Source organism: Euleptes europaea, chromosome 8 (genome assembly GCF_029931775.1).
Source record: "Euleptes europaea isolate rEulEur1 chromosome 8, rEulEur1.hap1, whole genome shotgun sequence".
Taxonomy (NCBI): Eukaryota; Metazoa; Chordata; class Lepidosauria; order Squamata; family Sphaerodactylidae; genus Euleptes; species Euleptes europaea.
In genome coordinates this window covers 50433796-50452228 of record NC_079319.1, presented here as the reverse complement: position 1 = coordinate 50452228, position 18433 = coordinate 50433796, and the positions used below count along the sequence as shown (strand labels likewise).

Genomic DNA, 18433 nt, shown 5'->3' with positions numbered 1-18433 from the left:
AGCAGTGCTGTTCTTTATCACACCTGTTGTCAAACTAGAACTGTTCGCCAGCTTTTCCACTTGGTCCCTTGCCATTGTCTTTCCCCATCCCCAGTCCCCACCATTCATGCTATCCAAGTATCTTTCGTCCAAAACAAATGGTTATGAGCTAGGTTATCACACAGACAACAACATCAACAACAAAATCTGTGGAATAGAATGTGGTCAGGCCCTCATTTGGGACTAGGATTTCAACGTTTCTATTTAGGAGAGCAATCTGATATGTACGGAGGGAAAAAATCAGAGCACACGCGGAGCTAGAAAGAGGTATTTGTATTGGTAAAAATGCATTGATAATTGGTACAAGCAACAGTGCCTCCATTGGCATTTGGAACCTAATTTTATTCACACCCACAGCTGCATTTTTATTGTCAGGGAAAGGCATGTCACATGCCATTCCAGTGCATGTTCCCAGCAATCCCTTCGCCACCACTTTATTCTGTGAGCAAAACCCACAATGTTGGCGTTCAACGTTCCTTCTCACGTTTCCATGCGCCATAGCAAAATACAGCAGCCACTGATTTTATAAAATGCAAAGTGTTCTTAAAACCTTGATAAAATACTATTGTGCACCACAATATTATTAACCTGTAAAAAGAGACCTGTTTGCCTTTTTTTGTTTTTCTTATTCAATATATTTATTGCTCAAATCTAATGATAGGATTTAATAAATGACATTTAACACATAGTTAAAAATTCTGCTTTTTCTGTATAGGGCTAATTTGCTTCACCTACAAGTCTACATTTTGTTTACCCCCTGCATTATCATTTTTATTCAGTTCATGACTTCAGATTCCATGACAATGACCTAAGGTACAGCATGGTACATTCCAGACCTCCACAATTTTTGATTGAATTCATGGAAGAACATTCAGTGACACGATTATCTATTTAGAGATATGGAAAAGATGTTACTTTTGCTTTCGGTAACTGAACAGGTATATAATCGTATTATGAACAACCCAACGAGGACCTCAAGGCTCCATCAAACTCAACACACAAAAAGCAACGATAATGTTAAAGCTGCAGCATTTATAAAGAACACAATCCTGACGACGTTTGTGCCACAGTGTGCCTCCCAATGCAGAGTTCAAAACCAGGCATAGCCTGCTGGCCCCCAACAAGAATGCTACATTTAGGGCGCTTTTCAAGGATCCTCTGTCACTCTTAGTTCCAGCTCTGTACCATTTTTTTTAAACAAGGGTGTAAAGTGTATAACTCTCAATATTAGTTACAGAGAAAGTATTAAAACAATATTTTTCTCTAATATTTTGCAATTTTCCCACTGGCTAAGAGCAATATTTTAAAATTTGATTTTCTAGTATTTAGATTCCTTCCATTTCACCTCAGTGCAAAATAAGAATAAAAATGCACATACATTTATTTCATCAGGACTAGTTGGCATTACTGAAAACCCCAAGCAGTTAAGAGTGATCCAAATGTATCAAATGTTCAATAGAGCTGTAAATGTCCAAATTTACTTAAGCCCCTTTCTCAATGCAACACTACATTGTCACTGCAAATTTATCCATTTTTTTGTTACCCATGTTGGGTGGATACTACACCGGATGAACAGAACTGCATTGATTTTATAAACAAAACCTTGTGGGACAACAACAAATTAAGCTCTTTTGCAATCAACACACTAAATAGTTCTATGTGAGGGTTTATTCTCCAGTTCGTTTGTTTTTTATCATGTACTTTCTGTGAAAATAGAGAACTAACTTAATACAGTTTAACCGTTAACTTGTTGTGATTAGATGTATATCATACAGACATGGAGCCCTATATTCAACGTTTCCCAAATAAAATCTGACGGAAAGAAATGTTTGCACCATTGTTTCAATGGAGTGTTCCACAAAGAAAATTTGTGTAGTCAAGGAATGCAATATTACATATAAAAAGGTATCTGAAAAAATGGATAATGAGGGGAGGGGGTTACTGATTGTTATGTATCAAAACATCCTTCCATGAACAATTTAAGCGTCCTGTAGAACTAGGGTTGCCAGGTCCCACTTTGCCACTGGTGGGATATTTTTGGGGCGGAGCCTGAAGAGGGCGGGATTTGGGAAGGGGAGGGACTTTAATGCCATAGAGTCCAATTACCAAAGTAGCCATTTTCTCCAGGCGAACTGATTGCTATCGGCTGGAGATCAGTTGTAATAGCAGGAGATCTCCAGCTAGTACCTGAAGGTTGGCAACCCTATGTAGAACATTTAATCTGTAATCTCTTGGTGAGATAAATTAAGTGGGTGGTCAACTGGAATAATTTAGGCAAAAGGGAGATAAATTGCCATGCTGGTCCCCCCCGTCAGTGGGGGGCGGGGGGAGACACAACATAGTTACTTTGTTAGGACCAGGAACTCAAACCAACCATGGAGCTGAACAAAAAAACTGGTCCAGAGAGGTTTTTCAGTAAAATGAAACGGAACCTAAAATCTAGGGTTTTCTCCAGGTGAACTGATCTCTATCAGCTGGAGATCAGTTGTAATAGCAGGAGATCAGCCATCACCTGGCGGTTGGCAACCCTACTTGCAGCCATTCTACCATATCTAAGCAGGGTAAGTTCTTTCCCTTTTTGCCAAATCAGGGCTTCTTGATAGGAAAGAGAGTGATCTAAGGAGCTGGGGGTAAAAAAAGAGAATATTTTTTAAAAGGCAGGCAGGCTACGAAAAGATGAGGAAAGGGTGTGTATGGGGGGGAAGATGATGTTTAGGTGTTTTAGCTGATTAATAAAAATAACCTCTTTGTTATTTTGCCCAAGGCCTCCTTGGTTGGCTAGGCCTAAAACATTACCTCTGGCTTCAGGAGAGACTTTCCACCTATAATCGCATATTGCTTGTTTTACTTTTTTTTTAAATTAAGGCTTGACGGTTCCTGATGCAGAAGCTGTTTTACTACATGCAGTCTAGGCAAAGTAATGTTAGTAAAAAAAACACAAGGCCCAGGGAAGAAAAGGAACTATGACATTATGTTGATATTGCATATAGTTCAACAACTAGGTTTATGTACCAGGGAATTATAAATTGTACAAAAAACACAAAACCCATGCAAGCACTAGGCAACGATTCTCTCCTGGGTGGAAAGTCTATATTAATAGTGGCCAGAGGTGAAATTTTTTGTCCAAGTCACTCAGGAGAGCCTCAGGAAAAGTTACAAGTGATTAATAAAATAATCAGGTTCAAACTGCTTATCATGATCTCATTCTGGCCTCTAGTTGAAAATGAGTTCCCTTTCCTGCCCATTTTAGAGACTTAACAGTGCATTCCTAAGGAGAGTTACTCCAGTCTAAGCCCATTCATTTCAATGGGCTTAGGCTGGAGTAACTCTTCTTAGGAATACAAGGTCATATTGCAAGCCAACAGTGTCATGATCTTTCTAAGATGTAACTAACTGGTCCAAAGTTTCTGAACCAGTTACCAAACCATTTTTTTAAATTTAGTATCTGACCAGAATTAACCCGGAGAGTTAAAAACAAACAAACTTTTGAACCTGAACTGAATACAAAATTTTATGGCACGACTTCCTAATAACTAAAATAATAAATGAGAGGGTAGGATCCCACAGATCCATTCTGCTAGCAGAACTGCTACTTTTCAGCAGTAGGTGGATTTCCCCAAGTAAGGTGTTTTTGTGTTAGTGGAAGATTAGGGGATGAAAGTGCCTCCACTACCAGGATCCAAGCAAGAGAGAGAGAGAAAGACGTTGCTGTTAGAAAACATGGTGAACACCCATCTGAAATATGTCATAGTCTTTAGATGGTAATTCAGGGACCTTCCTGAAGATTAATTAGATTAGATTGCAACCAGTGCAAAATCAAATCAAATCACAGGCTACACTAAGGTGTACTGGGACAAGTAATTAATGGCTGCTTTTCCTTCAAAAATATAAAACCCGGCTGTTATCCAAGCATCTCTCTGTAGCAGTAACTGAACACTGGTAAGGCAGAGAGCAGAAGGAGTAGGGCAGGGGAGGAGGTGATAGTCCTTATATTAGCAAAACTGGAGGTTAATCTCAGATGGAGCACTAGATGAAAGAATCAATAGAAGCCAAACTGGATATTACCACCTAGTGGCTGAAAAGCATGGGTTGAATCCAACCAGTTTTTCTATTGTTGAAAAGGGGAAGAGGGAAGCCCTCATAACCCCCAAAGAAATCTATGCTGAGGATCTTGGGACATGCGTGGACAAAAGCCATATGGAAAAGAGACTGTAGTAAGGAGAGGAATTACGTGAGACTGAGTGTCACATCTAGTTTGACCACAAGACAATAACTGAGGTGAAACTGTGCTAAGTAAAACAGCTTGAAAAAATGAGGTTGGCAAAGTTTCAGTGTGAACTTCAGGGGCCTGATTTTATGAGTAGTGCTGAGTATATCCTAGGTAAGGATGTTAGTGTTTGAAGCAGTTAAACATTAGTTGTACAGATCGCAATTTAATCAGTTACAAAATATTGTACAGAACTCAAGCTTCTCTAAAATGACCACTTGTCGAATTATTAAACAAGGCTGGAATAATCACTGATGGAAAGAAAGTATAAGGTGCGTCAGAACTGTTTCTATGACATACTAAAGATAAAGCACATCATTTTCCCGTAACTTTCTTATGCCTTCATATTTTTGTTGCACACAGAACTCAACATCACTTATTGTCCACTGAACATATCAAATGCATAACAGAGCAAGTTAAAAGCTAACTTTGATTTTTTATTTTACATTTTTTGGCTAGTGTTGGCTGAAACAGAACATTTTAACAGAAATTATTGTATTTTATGTATTATAAAGTTTGAATAAAACTTACAAAAGCACTGGACTCAAACCAGAGCAACTCTACCAAGTAGTTATAAATTCTGGCTCCTTTGTGGGGGAAACCCAACAAGAATAATGTTCACATCTGTCAGGTCAACAGAAGAGTATGACTTCTGTACAAGCTACATTTAAAATTCCCACTGATGAACTCTGCTATGTCATGGATGGATTGAAGTTGTGCCCAGTCACCTCTATGACAAACATCTGCAAACAAACTTGATTCAAGGTGTATACACTGAAAAGCAGATTGCCAGCTGGCAAAGGAAAATGAAAAGGACTTGTGAGTCTTCCCCAACAGAAATGGCTTGTTTATTGTTAAATCAGGCCTAGCTAAGGCCCAGGACACTTAATGGCCATCACAGCACCAACCTCACCTACCATTTTAAGGGTATTTTTTTCTTTTTGCATTATCTAACTTTTCACATATACATATTTTACACCTTGAGGTTATTATTACTATTCCAAATGCTCCATATGAATACAGGTATGATCTCTATATTCAATATAAATGTGTCTTTATTCAATTTTTCTTTCCAGGGCTCTTTTGGTGTCCCAACTGCACATGAAAAGGTCCCTCTTTTTTGTTGTTGCATAAGAAAACAAAAATTTCCTTAATCCAGAGGCTCTTGTTTTATTCGAATGACAGAGGATGAACGAGATGTCCGTCTGAGTTCTCGTCTAAGTACATATTCACTGAACTGGGAAGAGTCCACTCCTCCTCCGCACGAGCCTACAATTTCAAACCCTCTTTGTTGCAACCTCTCAAGTACCTGCAAAACAGGACAAGGAAAACACTATCTTTAGAACAGACAGACAAGAGTGGTCTACCAGCCATCTCTATACAATGTAGTAGCCACACTTCTGAATTCTAACAGGAGATATATGGAGTGGAAAAACAGTCCTCAAATCCGTGTTTAACAGAGGCTTTTTTTTTTTTTTTACACTTTGCACAATGGCACATACCGCACAGTAAATTGTTTGCCTCATGCTAACACCCATTTGCTGTGTAGTTAACATTTGTTTTCATTTACTCTTTTTTACTCTTTTTTCTACCTCCTTATTTCTAAGGAAAGACTTCTCCCCAATAGTCACTACTAGACTGTAATGAAATATGAAGAGCGGCTCTCGATTCAGTGGCTAATGCTACTGGAACCATAACTGCCCTGTCCATTTTTGCCCTAACACAAGGCAGAAAATGGAGAACATACTTTTATGGGCTAGCTACTTACCATTACCCCATTCTGTTTCCAGACCTCCTAACAATTCCTTTCCTCAGCTGTAGATTTATTGCGGCCAGTTCTTACTTTAATACTGTGAACTGTAGTACAGATACCCATAATGCCTCAATCAGAGTTAGACTCTTCTCGTACCCTTTACTGTGGGCACATTAAGATTCTCTGGAGCATGAGGCCCTAGCCATTTACGGTCTGCCATTTCTTTAGTTTGGAGGAACATTAGTGGCCAAGGTTAAATGATCTAGGGCAGGTTTTAATCGTGGCCAGAAGGTCTGTAGGTTTGTTTAAATATTTAATGTTGTGAGTTCACTGTAATCAAAATACATTGATAAAAACAGAATAAATAAAACAAAGGCCCAGAAAAACCCTGTTCAAAATGAAACTGCTTAAAATATAGGTGATAATATCAATCAGACATGACTAGATCTCGTTCAGGATTCTGTCACTGCAAAGCTATGTATGCAGTTTTATAATATCTAGTTGACCTTCAAGGCATAATATGCAAGCTTCACCTCTTTCCCCAGGAAAACAGGCGTCAACTGATGGACCTACTGGGTGTCAATTGTGGTTCTGGATGCAGTAGCCAAACAAAACACATCTGGGAGAAATCACTACAAGGCACGCCAATAAATCATTAGCTTCCTAAATGTCTAACTATTTCAATATGCCTCCCATGTGATTATTTGTAACAGATTTTTTTACTAAGCCAAGGTATGGTAGATGGTCCCTTGTTATGTCATAAAACAGAAACATTATCCAGGGAGAAGAAAACATGAAGTTAAACTCAGCCAAGACAGAGGTCCCGTGTCTGGGTTGGGGTGGTCCGGATCAGGGTGTCCAACTCCTTGCTCTTGATGGAGTGGAACTAATACCAGCTTCCTCTGTCAAGAGTTTGGGGGTGACTCTGGATACCTCCTTGTCATTAGAGGCCCAGGTCACCAAACCTGCCAGGATGCCATTTTTCTGTCTTTGCCAGGTTTGGCAGTTGGCCCCCTGTCTGGCCTGCTCTGATCTAGCCACAGTGATCCACGCAACAGTCACTTCCAGGTGAGACTACTGTAACTCACTCTACGTAGGGCTTCCCTTGAAGCTGCTCTGGAAACTACAAATGGTCTAGAATGTGGCAACATGGGTCCTTACAGGGACCCCACAGAGAATATATAACCTGTGCTCTGCCAGCTGTGTTGAGTACTGGATCAGATTCAAGGTTTTGGTATTGACCTTTAAAGCCCTAAATGGTCTGGGATCATTGAATCTGTGGGACCACCTATCCTGGTATACCCCCCCAGAGGGCATTATGCTCCAAGGGAAAACCTCCTAGTAGATCCTGGCTCCAGAGTCATCCAGCTGTCCTCAACCAGGGCCAGGGCCTTTTCGGCTTTGGCTCCAGCCTGATGGAACTCTCTCTCTAATGAGATCCAGGACCTGCGAGACTCAGCTCAGTTCCGCAGGACCTGTAAGACGGAGATGTTCCGCTGGGCCTATGGGTTGAGAACAACGATGGTCCATACACAAGCTGGTTTCTCTCCCTTTTCTTCCTTTCCACCTCCTTTCCCCCCTCTCCCTTCCTTTTTTCCTTTTCTTGCTGGACCCACTAATAAATAAATATGACCCCAGTCATTCATTTTTAGGTCTCTGACTCTTATCCCATCTGTGATCCACATTTGAGTAACATTGGGGGCACCATACTATTATGAAGAAGAAACAAAATCCTAGAATTTTAATTGAAGTTATTTTCTTATTTACATAAAAGTGATTTTGTTATTATTAACTGTATATGCTGACTACCGTAAGAAAATCCTCAATGTGGAAATGGGCATGGTAACCAGAAAACCTGGTTTCAACTTCTGGTTCAAGTCAGTTGGATAATTCTGAAATGTACGTTTACCATTTCAGGTAAAGTCAGAGTTCAGGTGCCTCAGAAATGTTTTAGGGAAATACAATCCTTCAGCAGGTATTTCAAAAGCCTGTATTACAAAACTGTAAATGGATAATTTAAAAAGTTTTACCAACAAATTACACAAGTTAAGGAAAAATACCAATTCAAACACTCACCAGTCTACCCGTATACTGATACATTAAATGACTTCCTACCTGAACTGAATTAAGATGACAATATCCATTTAAAGGAAATCTGATGACATGTGTCGAATCATGATTCCACCCTGCATTGACAGAATTGCACATCACATCGCCGATTTCTGGGAAAACCTCTTCTATCAAGGACTTGTCACCACTCATTGTTATCCTTTCTCCAAGATCTGGAGCAACTCGCACAACCAAGCACTCACAAGACTTTGAAAATCGGCCTGTTTCCCGATCCTGTTTCCACCTTTCCATTTCCCCTAGCATGGGCTGAAGCTGAAAATATTTTGCTTCTTCATATAACAAACTGTAATCCTGAAAAACACGCAATTCAAAGTGCAAACTGTCACTATGCAGCACAGTTACATTTCTTTTCTTATCAACAAATATTTCAGCACTAGGCTAATACCCATCCACTTTTAAGATTTGTACATTGCCTCAGCAATCTTTAGATACAGTGTAACAAATATAAATAAACAAAATTCAACATTATCTTTTTAAAAAGAAGAGTTAAATATATTACTTTGGCATTGAACGCACTGACCATTCCTGATCTATGGGGTAAAGGAATCATATATATATGGTTATATATGTTTAATACACACACACATTCAGTCAAAACTGCCATCAGACATATTGAGACATGCACAATCAAGATAAGGTCCAAGTAAGTCTATAAACTCTCCTGTTTAGGGATCTGTGGATGAAACTGCTAGAAATGAGAGCCAGTATGTTTGATGATTATTAATTTCATTTAAATCCTGCCTTTCTTACATCATGGAAATCAAGAGGGATGCTTTCCCATCCAGGTACCATCCAGATTCCCCGCTTAGCTTCAGTTAGACAGTACCATTATGTGCCTCTGATTATGCCCTGGGTCTAGTTTCAGACTTAAATCAGAAAGAATTGGGTTCAAACCCCTACTCTCCCAAGAAGCTCCCTGGATGACCTTGAATGAATCACCATCTTGTAGCCCTAACATACTTGAGGATACCATGCATGCTATCCTGAACTCGTTGGAGAAAGAGAAGGATACAAATGTTAATACATTTCTAAGTTGTAACAAATATCTGGTTTACATTTAATGAAGATAATAGCAAACTGGAGGAAAATCAAAAACAGCCAGAAGATAAAGGGCTTAAAATACAGTCTGCTTCTAGCCTGAGAAGTATTTTATAAGACTCATTTTAAGTTCCTATATGTTTTAAGCTGCTTCAAGCACTTGTTGGGTTTTTAATGCTGGTTTAATCGTTACAACTTTTATAGTGTTTTATTATGTTCGTAAGCTCCCTTGAACAGGGTCACTGGAGAGGTGGTGCAGAAATGGTATAAACAAACGAACAAACAAACAAGGCTGGATCCAAAGGTAATTCCCTACTACAGCTCATTGTGCTCCCCCAAATGGTGTTCCTGGGGTAGAGGGGGCTCTCAGGAGCAATGTGAAAGACAACTCGGGGGTATGCAATTGAAGAGGTATATGGAAAAAACAACAACTTGTCTTCTCTCTATTGGAGGAAAACTGCCTTTGATTCAACCCAACCCAATATTTATGATGAAAGAAAACAGGAAAATGCAGCTTTACAAAGCAAGATGAAGATGGAAGTGGAATAAACAAAAACAGAAGCTGGCTGACAACTGCCTTTAACTGCTTAAAAACAGACTGGATATGGAATATGCTGCATAGAAATCATTGTAGAATATCATTCTCTAGACTTTTTCCAATGATCAAATACCAAGGATACCTTTTGTCTAAATAGTTCTGGCCATTATAGAACACTAAAGGTTTATTCTAAGTTTATATTATTCTATGTATTCACATTACTGCAAACCAAAGAGGAAGGATTCCATTCTATTTTACCAGCTTCAAAACCAAATGTGAATGGCTGAACACAGAGGGACACTTGAAAAGAAACCCAATGACTGCCCTACCTCTGGGAAAGAAAACTGTTAGGGTCATTGGAGAAACAGATGCTGAGTCTCAAGTGGACATATGTGCTTATAAGCTATTTTTAGAAACAAAGTGCCATTCAGAAGAGTCTGCCCTAAGAATGCTTGTGAAGGGCAAGTTGATAATACAGAGTTTTGTAAAGGCTGCAGTTTAGCTCTGCAACTGGAACTAGAGCCTTGAATTACTTACCGTGAAGGCTCCTTCTGCTCTGAGGGACGGAGGCTGTCTTCAGCTCGGGTTATTTCCATTTCTCTTTGTCAGGGAAGGCAGGAACAAAAATCTCTAACCTTCCTGTCTCCCCGGGGAAATAGCCCCTCCTCCCTCTGATGCTCCAGTATTTGTAGAGTTATTTGGAAGGATTGTAATGGAAGATAAGTAATGGAAGGTGAGTTAACAACATTGTGCAATGACAATGAATGAGATTCCAAACAACCATATAACAACATAACCATATAACAGTATAACACTTATGGACACACAACAGGAGACATAGACAGGCTCCTTGGAACGGATTTTAAACAGAGTAGAATGAAACAGATCTCTTCCATCTCGAAATTCTTAGCTGTATGCTGAGATCAGCGATGTTGCTGTGGCGTACCGTCTGGTCCAATGACTTCAGCTTTCTTGAATTTATTAAAATTTTTGACAGCTGCAAGTATTGTCGGGAGGGGAAGATGGCCTCTGTCCCTCAGAGCAGAAGGAGCCTTCACGGTAATTAATTCAAGGCTCTTTCTCGCTCTGAGGGAGGAGGCCGTCTTCAGCTAGGGACATACAAGAGCTGAATTCCGAATAGGGTAGGACCTACTATTTATCCAGCACCGTCTTCAGCACCTCTCTGCCGAAGGCAGTATCCTCAGCAACAAACGTGTCTACTCGATAGTGCCTAACGAAAATAGAGACTGAAGACCAAATTTGTTCAATCGAGACTCTCCGATTGAGGGCTGCCGAGGTGGTCGCGCTCCTGATGGAATGGGTGGTAATGTGTGTAGGAATCTGCATGCCACTAGAACTGTAAGCCTGAGCTATACATCCTTTGATGTTACTACTGATAGCTGCTCTTGACATGGCCCTCCCTTTGTTGGGAGCAGTTAGGTTAATGAACAGTGAGTCCAATGATCTTATGGCCTGAGTGCGGCGAATATAAATCCTGAGAGCTCTCCTGAGGTCTAACGAATGCCACTCCCTTTCCTGCTGATTGGAAGGGTTTGGAAAGAAGGTTGGCAAGGAGATCTCTTGTTCTCTGTGGAAACGAGTATTGATCTTTGGAATGAAGGCCGGATCAGGCTGAAGAACAACCTTGTCCCTGTGTACCTCGAATAGACCTGGTCTGATCGAAAGATCCCCTAGTTCAGATACTCTTTTGGCTGATGTAATAGCCGTCAAAAACAGAGTTTTCATCCAGAGCCACTTCATGTCTACTGATCGAAGAGGTTTGAAGGGCTGACGCATAAGAGCTTTAAGGACCACGTGTAGACTCCAGGTCGGGAAACGGTGGATAACTTCTGGTGATGAAGACTTGACCCCGCGAAGGAATGCCTTGATATGTGGATGATGAGGCAACGCGTAACCAGCAAAATGAGGAACCAATGTAGCTTCTCATGTCTTCTCATGGTGGATGACTTGAGGCCCAGTCTGCGGCCGTCCTGTAAAAAGGCAAGAATGTTGACTACCCTGGGCTTAAGAGGGTCAACAGATCTTTTACGGCACCAGGAATCAAAGACCTCCAGGTAACACCATAGATCCTGAGAGTCGATGGTCTCCTAGACGCCAGAATCGTAGTGGTGATGTCTGAATCGTATCCTAGGTCTAGAAGCCTTGCCCTCTCAATAACCAAACAGTCAGTCTGTACCAGTTGGGATCCGGATGACAAACTGGTCCCTGGAGGAGCAGATCGTGTCTGGCTGGTAGTGGCCACGGGGGTTGTAACGAAAGTTCGTGTAACGCCGGGTACCATGGGCGATGAGGCCAATTGGGAGCCACCAGCAGGACCGTGGCCCAGAGAGAGAGGATGCGTCTTAGAACCCTTGGAAGAAGTGGCAATGGAGGAAAGGCATATAACAGCCCTGTTGGCTAAGGGTACAGCAGGGCATCGGTCCCTTCCGCTCCCGGTTGTCTGTACCGAGTGAAAAAGTGTGGGAGCTGGTTGTTGATGGGCGAGGCGAACAAGTCTATGACAGGTTTGCCGAACTTCCCAGATATTTGCAAGAAGACCTCCGGATTCAGGCCCCATTCCGCTTCCTCCAGATGTTGTATGCTCAGCCAATCCGCTTCAGCATTCAGCACGCCTCGGATCTTCTGCTGAGATCAAAGCCAGATGTTTCTCCGCCCAGGTGAGTATCAGCGACACTTGTTTGTGGAGAGAAGAGGACCGGGACCCACCCTGTTGGTTGACGTGGGCCTTTGTGGCCACGTTGTCCGTTCTGATGAGCAGATGAATGCCCTCCAATTGAGGCTGGAAATGTAACAGGGCTTTCAGGACTGCTATGATCTCTACGAAGTTGATGCTTCTTCCCTTTTCTGATGGCCCCCAGATCCCTTGGGCCGGCTAGTCCTGAAATGTAACCCCCCAGCCTGAAACGCTCGCATCTGTGAAGAGTTGGGCCGGAGGGTCATGAAAGAAGACAAGGCCTTTCGACAGATTGGCCGGGTTGGTCCACCATTGAAGGTCCGACCGCAGCTGACTGGACAAGACCAGGAGCTTGTTCTTCTTTCTTGCTATTTCCTGTTGGTATGGGCTCAGAAACCATTGTAGGGTTCTTGAGTGGAAACGGGCCCACGGGACTGCCGGAATGCAGGCAATCATGTGACCCTGGAGTTTCGCCAGGGTCATTAGATGCGTACAGCGTGACGATAGGATTTTCCTGGTTTTGGATGTTATGTCCTCTATCTTCTCTGGAGGTAGTATCAGGGAGTTTCGGATTGTATCGACTATAACTCCATGGTGGATTAGCCTCTGGGAAGGCTGCAGGATGCTCTTGTCCCAATTGATCAAAAAGCCGTGGATCTTGAGCAGTTGGGTGATAAACTGTGTGTGTTAAAGGCTGAGACTCCTGGACGGGGAGCAGATGAGGATGTCGTTCAGGTACAGGTGTACCTGGACTCCCTGCCTGCGAGGAATGGCCACCAGGGTCACTAGGATCTTGGTGAAGACCCGGGGAGCTGATGTGAGGCCAAACGGGAGAGCCTGGAACTGGTAGTGTTGGTCTGCAATCCGGAACCTCAGGAACCTCCTGTGACTGGGGTGGATCAGAATGTGGAGGTAAGCCTCGGAGAGGTCTACTGATGTAAGGAATGCTCCCGGCCTGAGGGCCTTTGTTATAGATCGTAGTGTCTCCATTCTGAGCCTCCTGTAGACAATAAATCTGTTGACATATCTGAGGTTCAGAATGGGTTGCCGTTCCCCGTTCAGCTGCAAGTTGGGAGGAGGAGGGGTGAAAACGAGGTTCTGCGGGGCTGTCTGTAACAACAGCTGAACCACTACTGGGAGCGGAGTGGCCGGGGGCGCTAAAACATGGCTAGGAGCCGTGCTGCTTTCCTCCGCGCGATCTGTGCCGCTCTTCTCCGCAGTCCCCTCTCCGCTATGATCCAGAGACCGGCTAGTTCTGGATTTTGGAGTCCTCGCCTCATTAGTTTTTGAATGTCCCCTTGGTTGACGTCGTAGAAAATTTTCCTTTCTTAGTTCCCTTATCTGTCTCAGTGACTTTTTTACATTTCCCCCCTTTGTTAGAAGATTGGCTGTCCTTGTCTTTGTCAGGCTGGCATTCTATCTGATCTGCCGCCCTCAAAAGGCTCGGATCCAAATCCTCGTTGGAAATGAAGGGATCGTTAGTGGCGGCCGCCATCTTTTTTCGGTGGGAAAAAAGGCCTGGCTAAAAGCTTGAGGCCAAGCAGCTGACAAGAGGATGGGGGAGACAGACAAGGAGACTAAGACTAAGACAAAAAAGACAAAAAAGTAGTCCTAAATATAAAAAACTACTAAAAACTAGACTCAGAATTCTTTAACTAGAAAAGCACAGCAGAGTGCTGCAAAAAGCCTGCTTCCCTATCAAAGTCAGGAAACAAACTGGAGCGTCAGAGGGAGGAGGGGCTATTTCCCCGGGGAGACAGGAAGGTTAGAGATTTTTGTTCCTGCCTTCCCTAAGAGAAATGGAAATAACCCCAGCTGAAGACGGCCTCCTCCCTCAGAGCGAGAATGAGCACATTTCATCAGTCAAACGTATTTAGGTTTCCCAACTGTGTAGGTAAGTAGGGCCAGATGTTTCAAATAACTCTGGGCTGGGTTTTTGGATTCTCATACAAGATCTTTTTTGAAAATATGGCCCTTAAGAAAAGGTAAAGGTAGTCCCCTGTGCAAGCACCGGGTCATTACTGACCCACAGGGTGATGTCACATCACAACGTTTACTAGGCAGACTATGTTTACTGGATGGTTTGCCATTGCCTTCCAAAGTTGACTACACTTTACCCCCACCAAGCTGGGTACTAATTTTACCAACTTCGGAAGGATGGAAGGCTGAGTCAACCTTGAGCCGGCTACCTGAAACCAACTTCTGTCAGGATCAAACTCAGGTCGTGAGCAGAGCTTTGACTGCAGTACTGCAGCTTACTACTCTGTGCCACTGGCTAAAAAGCAACAGGAATAAGACAACTACATAATATCTTGAAATTCTTCATCTCTTTTCATGGTTCTTCCCCCATCCCATATTCTAAACACATCCCATCTAAATGCAAACAAATACCATGTTAGGGCACATCATTCTAAGGCACAGATGGAAAGTTTCAGATTCAAAGCCTTACTTCAATGCCAGAGAAAGAACAACAATAGGACAAAATCCTAACAAGTGGAAAAGCATATCAAAAAGAAGATAGTTGTTTAAATAGGGAACAGTCATAATAACGAATCAGTGTAATATTTAGCCAGGAATGCATGTATCTACTGCCACAAAAAAAAAACACCCACCTTTGATTTTACCCGCGCATATTTTTAAGATTGGTGTATCGGAGTTTAACAATGATATTTGATTTTTAATATCTGGCAAATTCTGCAGTATTTAATATTTGACATAGTATTTTACACTTGACAGAAATGACAGCCAATGCATCAAAACATTTTAAAATTTTCTGGTTTCAAAAACTTGGCAATGAGAGTGAACCAATGTCTTCTGGCTAAAATGGCAAACCAGGAATTGTTCAATCAACCACACAATTTTTGTCTTGCTTACTAATCAGGATTAAGCCATAGTTTGTTTCATTCTTATCACTGAAGCTTATGTCTGAATGTCACAGCCTTCATCTTCAGAAAACACTTTTCACTCCAGAATTCTTGGGCATGTTCTAGAGTGCTCACATGGGTACTGCTGAGTAGCATCATCACTCATTATAAACTGAAAGCATAGCCAAGTACTGACCCAAAGTTCCTCTGTAGTTGTGCACTTCAGAGGAAGATCAGTGGTCATGGCCAAGAAGCTTCAAATTGCTGTTTTCATAGATTAACCCTCAGTAAGCTTACAAAGACCCAAAGGTTTCCCAGAAGATAGCTTAAAGAGTTATTAGAATGCATGAAGTTTCACCTTGAAATCATCAGGTATAAGAAGTTTTGACGTTCGTAGAAAGTTCAAAATATATCTAAACATTTGGCCATCTCTGTCGATGAAGTAGTGCTGCTTTAGGCTGTCCAAAACAATTGGCTCTGTGCCATCAAAAAGCCGCCCAATTCTGAAAATGAAAGAGAAGTCAACACAAATATCAATTTGCAGTTAGTTAACAGGAAGAAATTGTAATGGCTACTCCCAGTCACTGACCAAGGTCACCCAAATACCTCACTGCCGCAGTTATGCACCAAATGACGCTCAGTATTGAGAGAGTTTGGTGAAAGAAGACAATGTTGTTATAATGAAGCACAGCACAGTGGGGAAAATGTCAATTAAAAAAAAGATTTTATGCTGGATAAAAAAGCCAGAACTATGGTGAGAGCACAGTAATATGGAATGAGAAGATAACTTCAAGATATATCTCCATTTCAACAGTTTATTAAAACATGCTTTATGTGATTCTGGATGAAAATGCATCATTTTTAAGCACTCCCATCCATGCAGAGAATCTTAACTTGTTTAAAACATCTTGCAACATAAACCCTCCAGGCTGAGATTTTTGCAGACCTCCTCTCTGAACCAAAGTAATCCAAGCATGGGAGATCTGGTAACAATTTGTGTTTGGTTCATACAGTCTGAATATGCAAGTGTCCGCTCTTGAGGTTGTGCTCTTTCACTCACATCCACACTGCTCCCATGGAGGAAAATATGTGTCAAGAAATAAAGATTGTTCTAAATCAGAATACAACCACCCTTTAAAATGATAATGCTTTTGTCTGAAAGAAAGCAGCTTAGTAAACATTTATAGATTGTAGACTGGCATTTAACCACCTCTCTCTGATACATTTAAAAACTGATAACTTTAACTGATAATTTTAACTATTAAAAAAATAGAACCAGCACTAAAATCAGACATGTGACAAAACTTGATCAGATAACGTAGCTGCAACTATGCTTAAGGGTCTTTTACTTTTAATTCAATGAAAACAGTTTGCATATAAGCAGAAGGGATTAGAAATACTTTTCTATTGGCTTTAAATACTTGTTTAATTCTGATGCAAGGTTAGACTTTTCTTTTGAGTCTCTACACTTAACAGAAACAGAAAAAAATTACCAACATTAATTTTGTTTATCTATTTGTCACATGTGCATCCTTTCCTCACTCTAAGGCTTCCAGAAATGGGATTTTCCTCATTTCATCCTCAGATGAAACATGTAAGAAGGTTAGGCTGAGAAATAATGGCTTGCCCAAACCACCCAACAAGCTTTCTGAATTAGCAGGGATTTGCACTTGGGTCTTCCGTACACAACACTGGGTCTCTTGTGTTACTATATTTACTATTTATACTACTTTCTGTATTCATTAAGCTGCTGAACTACTCCCAGCTGTTTATCAATTTCGCTAATTTTAGTAGAACAACAAAACAAACAGAAATAGCTCAAATGGGATTGTGATAGTAAAATTGCAGACAATTGTGGTTTACAACTTAATCCCTGCTTCTTTCATTTCACACCATCACTGGACATCCATTCAATCGTGTTGGATTCAACCCTTGTTTTCCACCAATGGCAGGGCACTTCCACCTGTGGTGAAGAGGTGTTTTTTTTTGCTGATTTCCCTCTCCTACTGCACACCCTTCCATTACCCCCAACCCTTAGAAACAGCATGTTAGGGGCACTTGAGAAGATGAAGGAAAGTTCTGGTCTCCAAGCAGTGCTTTAGTTGAAGTACTTTGGATATAACCCAACTTCTCTTTCTGATGATACACTGAACAGAGACACATAGTATACCAGTCTTAAGATTTCATTTCTCTTCCGTTTGTAAACTGAGATGAATTCTTGCAATGGAATGTCTAAAATTTGGAAGGCAGAAACCATTAAACTCAACAGTATCACAGCTTTGTGGATAACACCGGTGGCAGTGGGTTTGTGATTTTCTTTGCTATTAAGCATACAGCTCAGCCTGATATAGCAAGCAGTAGAGAGTGACCCAATATTAACTCTGGGTCAAGGGGGGATTCTTAATGGTTTCCTTTGTGGAAGAGGGATCTCACTTTTATGTCAGCTTCAGTGACCTAATGTTATTATTTATTTCTTTGTAGCCCTACTCTGTTTCCTCACCCCTATCACAGAAGCAGGATCAGGTACCTTCAAGTAGCTCCTGATGCCGCCTTCCTCCATTCTACTTCTTTCTGCACCCCATCCTTCTACTCCAGAGGTCACTTTCTCACACGCATCTGACCCGGTTTAATATTTTCTTCTGAACTTCCAAGTAACGGCACAATGAAACTGATATTTTTTGTCAGACTTATCATGGCTCAAGGCAGAAAGCAGCTGTGCCAGACTGAAAATGCAGCCCAAGAGGCAAATGACTGCTCACAGATTTAACAAGATCAAAGATTTATATTGGGAAGGCTATCTTTGAAGAAAGCCAATAAATAAGTGAACAAATAATAAATAAGGGTTAGGAAATATTTCAAAATGAAACCAGCTGTGTAGATCTCCTAGAAATCCGTCAGCTGCCAGGATTTTCTAAAAGCAATATCCTCCCCCATTCCCAGCTTTGTTAATTTAACATAAAATACACGGAAGACATGGAAAAGGGGGGAAAGCATGAGCCTCTATACCAATTTTGATTTCTACTCTAAAGGTCATTTCTCTATGAAATTTCCATGTAACCATGAAGAAGGCAGAGGAAAGCCCAGTATGACTTGTGGCCAGGCAATCAGG

General features: G+C 41.4%; 1 protein-coding gene across 3 annotated transcripts in view; it reads right to left on the bottom strand.

Annotated features, from left to right (window-relative positions):
• Window positions 1-4509: 4509 nt before the first annotated feature.
• Window positions 4510-18433, bottom strand: part of KCTD1 (potassium channel tetramerization domain containing 1) — a 96551-nt gene continuing 82627 nt past the window's right edge. For all 3 annotated transcript variants that reach the window (XM_056853992.1, XM_056853993.1, XM_056853991.1), the window contains exons 3-5: window positions 15683-15827; window positions 8175-8480; window positions 4510-5615 (exon numbers count right to left, since the gene is read on the bottom strand). In XM_056853992.1, the coding sequence (XP_056709970.1) occupies window positions 5457-5615; window positions 8175-8480; window positions 15683-15827 (610 nt within the window). In that variant the 3' untranslated portion in view covers window positions 4510-5456. The remainder of the gene's footprint in view (window positions 5616-8174; window positions 8481-15682; window positions 15828-18433) is intronic.